This window comes from Nicotiana tomentosiformis, chromosome 12 (genome assembly GCF_000390325.3).
Source record: "Nicotiana tomentosiformis chromosome 12, ASM39032v3, whole genome shotgun sequence".
Lineage (NCBI taxonomy): Eukaryota > Viridiplantae > Streptophyta > Magnoliopsida > Solanales > Solanaceae > Nicotiana > Nicotiana tomentosiformis.
The window spans coordinates 75022152-75025747 of record NC_090823.1 but is presented as its reverse complement, the minus strand read 5'-3'; the positions used below and the strand labels follow the sequence as shown (position 1 = coordinate 75025747).

The window sequence follows — 3596 nt, the reverse complement described above, 5'->3', positions numbered from 1 at the left end:
TCCATTACTATATTGTTCTATTTTGCTCTTATTTCTTAACAATTCCTACTATTCTTACATCAGTTCTTCAATAGGTAAATTTTATGTAAAACCAAACACTATACTCGAATTGACATTTTTAATAAAATAAAAATAAATGGTGTAAAATATTGTTTTCTTTCTTCCATTTTGGACAGTAAATCTGTGAGACAATAATAATTACCGTGGGCTCTCAAGAAAATTACCATAGATTTCCAGAAATTCCAAATCAACCGGCTGTTCGAGGTTTGAAAACTACAACTCATTCTAGAAGTTTCCGACGGTTCAAACCATGCTTGCTGACTCGGCTTCTTCTTTCTTTTTCACCAAGACAAAGCAGTAGTCACGTGACACCCCTCACGTGCCTCTCCTCCTCGCACCCCTTTATATTTCAGACTACAACCCTACACTTTTTGCTACATTCACTACTATTCTTTCTTTTAACTAAGCAATTTTCTCTCCTACATTTCTTTAAACCCCCCCTTTTTTTTGTCTAAGCCATGGCATCTGACAAGAAGATCAAGATCGGAATCAATGGTAAACACCCTTTTGATTCTTCCGTATGGATCTGCCCATGTTTTTTGCGATGTTGATTTTAATTTTATGGTTTAATTTGAAACAGGATTTGGAAGGATTGGTCGTTTGGTGGCAAGAGTTGCTCTGCAGAGAGATGATGTTGAACTAGTTGCAGTGAACGACCCATTTATCTCTACTGATTACATGGTAAAGTTTGTTGTTAGATCTCTTTAGTGTTTACCTGATTTTTGTAGTACATCTACTTGTATGCATAGATCTGGGAGGATCCTGACATGGATCTCTGTGATTGGTGCAGACATACATGTTTAAGTATGATTCAGTTCATGGACAATGGAAACACCATGAGCTTAAAGTCAAGGATGAAAAGACCCTTCTTTTTGGTGAGAAGTCCGTCAGAGTCTTTGGAATCAGGTACTGATCTTGATTTATGCTTTTGTTTAGTTTTAGTTAATGGTGCTGAAGAAATTGACTAATATCTGGTATTTTTATGTAATTGTTAAAGGAACCCTGAAGAAATTCCATGGGCTGAAGCTGGTGCTGATTTCGTTGTGGAATCCACTGGTGTTTTCACTGACAAGGACAAGGCTGCTGCTCACTTGAAGGTTTGATTTATCTGCTTTTTCTACGTCTATTTTGGTTTGATTGATTTTTTCCAATTGCATTTCTGCTGTTTTGATTTGATCTATCATTCATTAATTCGCAGCTAAAGCCACTAGTATACTTAATTTCATTTCATTAAATATATATGTGAAAGTTATTAGATCTTGTTGCTTGTGCTGGATCTAGTTTTGCGGAGAAAACAAAGCAAATTCCTGCATATACTATTATAAAATTGGGATCTTAGTTACATACATTAAACTGTCACAACAAGTTAGATTTTATTAAATTACCAGTCAGTGCTTATTATAGAGATTTATCTGCTCTTACCCTATAACTGACTTGATTGTTTGTGTAAATAATTTAACAATAACCCTGATGTATAACTTAATATCTATGTATACATTTAACCAAATAATAATTGACATTGGGGTATTTGTGTTTGCACAGGGTGGTGCCAAGAAGGTTGTGATCTCTGCTCCTAGCAAGGATGCCCCCATGTTTGTTGTGGGTGTCAACGAGAAGGAATACAAGCCAGAGTATGACATTGTCTCCAATGCTAGTTGCACTACCAACTGCCTTGCACCTTTGGCTAAGGTCATCAATGATAGGTTTGGAATTGTGGAGGGTCTCATGACTACTGTCCACTCCCTTACTGGTTAGTATATTCCTAGTTACTTTAAATTGTGGATTTGTGATGAACTTTATATATAGTTCTGATGCGATGCAATGGTCTTGTCACTCAGCCACCCAGAAGACTGTTGATGGTCCATCCATGAAGGACTGGAGAGGTGGAAGAGCTGCTTCATTCAACATCATTCCTAGCAGCACTGGTGCTGCCAAGGTAATTATTATTGTATTTTTGGTGTCTTTGCTTATAGTTGCTCTCTGTTCCATGTTTGTTCCATCTATGCTATAGAATACCATATAAACTATTCAAAAAAGAAAAGATAAGAATGTTAATAAATGATCCTCAGTAGGCAAATCAATCTTTCAGCAATGACAGAGACGCATTTTATATGGACTTCTTAAATCCTAGTTTTATCTGAAAATATTCATCTCGAGTCTAGTCTGTTAAGCACTCCAAATCAATCTTTCAGCAATGACAGACGCATTTTATATGGACTTCTTAAATCCTAGTTTTATTTGAAAATATTCATCTCTAGAGTCTAGTCTGTTAAGTACTCCAAAGCAAATCCAATCTATCAAGCATAACATGGAACTTTAACTAAGTGAGCAAGCTATTCATGAGAAGGTTCAATTATTGTCTTGGTTATTTTCGTTATACTTAGGGTTATTGCACCTGGTAATACCTGATAGATTTTTAGTTTGATCAAGTTGCATTCATCGTAATGTAGGCTGTTGGAAAAGTGCTCCCAGCCCTTAATGGAAAATTGACTGGAATGGCCTTCAGAGTTCCAACTGTTGATGTTTCTGTTGTGGACCTTACTGTAAGACTAGAGAAAGAGGCTTCTTATGATGACATCAAAGCCGCAATCAAGTAAGTTTCTGTTTGATCACTTGTGTTGTCTTATTGGTCCCTTGTGCAACCACACTAACTTGTTCCATGATCTTGGATTCATAGGGAGGAATCAGAGGGTAAGTTGAAGGGTATCTTGGGATTCACCGAAGATGATGTGGTTTCCACGGACTTTGTTGGTGACAGCAGGTATATACTTGATTCAATTTACTCAAAAGAGGTACCTTAATTCTTGAAGTGCATTTGTTTAATGTGAAATTATTGAATTGCAGGTCAAGCATTTTCGACGCCAAGGCTGGAATTGCCTTGAGCAAGAACTTTGTGAAACTCGTGTCGTGGTATGACAATGAATGGGGTTACAGGTAATGTTCTTTGCCTTGGTCTTCTTTTTGCTCATCTTTACACCATTCTTTTATAACACAATTTGTTTCTTGACTCTGCAGCTCTCGTGTGATTGATTTGATCTGCCATATGGCTTCTGTTGCTTAAGGATTTGATGCTGGGTAAAATGGCCTCTTTAGTTTTTGATTGATGAATCATAGGGGTATTAGTTTTCTATGGCTGGGAGTGGTCTTCTTGTTTGGTGGTCTTGTTTAATTGTAATGGAATAACCAGAGAGGAACTGTGTTATCTTTGAGGAATGTTGGGCTTTTTTCGTTTGACTTGTCATGATTGAAGAAATGAAACTTTACTTTTTCCCAATACAAGTTTTTGTTTCCTCGTTTTTGTTATCCTTGGTTTATGTCTTGGTTTGGCTTTAAATGATTGAAGATTACACTACCTATGTTTGTGCTATTCCTATTGAAGATTACATTTGATAATGCATCGAATGCATTAAAGTTTCTAATTGGCAAGCTCTGTCAAAAGTATTAAAGAGGTGAATGTCCTCATTAATTGACTAATTTGTCTTTTTTATTTTGGTCCAAAATAAGTGTTTATTTATATAATTAAGAAAAAAATTTAA

The 3596-nt window shown here is 36.1% G+C and overlaps 1 protein-coding gene across 1 annotated transcript; it reads left to right on the top strand.

The window, feature by feature from the left end:
- Positions 1-399: 399 nt before the first annotated feature.
- LOC104100832 (glyceraldehyde-3-phosphate dehydrogenase, cytosolic) lies at positions 400-3363 on the top strand. The gene is made up of 10 exons (XM_009608174.4): positions 400-555; positions 641-741; positions 851-966; positions 1058-1157; positions 1603-1810; positions 1899-1996; positions 2511-2653; positions 2738-2821; positions 2905-2994; positions 3076-3363. Exons 1-10 carry the CDS (start codon positions 519-521, stop codon positions 3119-3121), a joined length of 1023 nt encoding a protein of 340 aa, XP_009606469.1. The 5' UTR covers positions 400-518; the 3' UTR covers positions 3122-3363.
- The last annotated feature ends 233 nt before the right edge of the window (positions 3364-3596 follow it).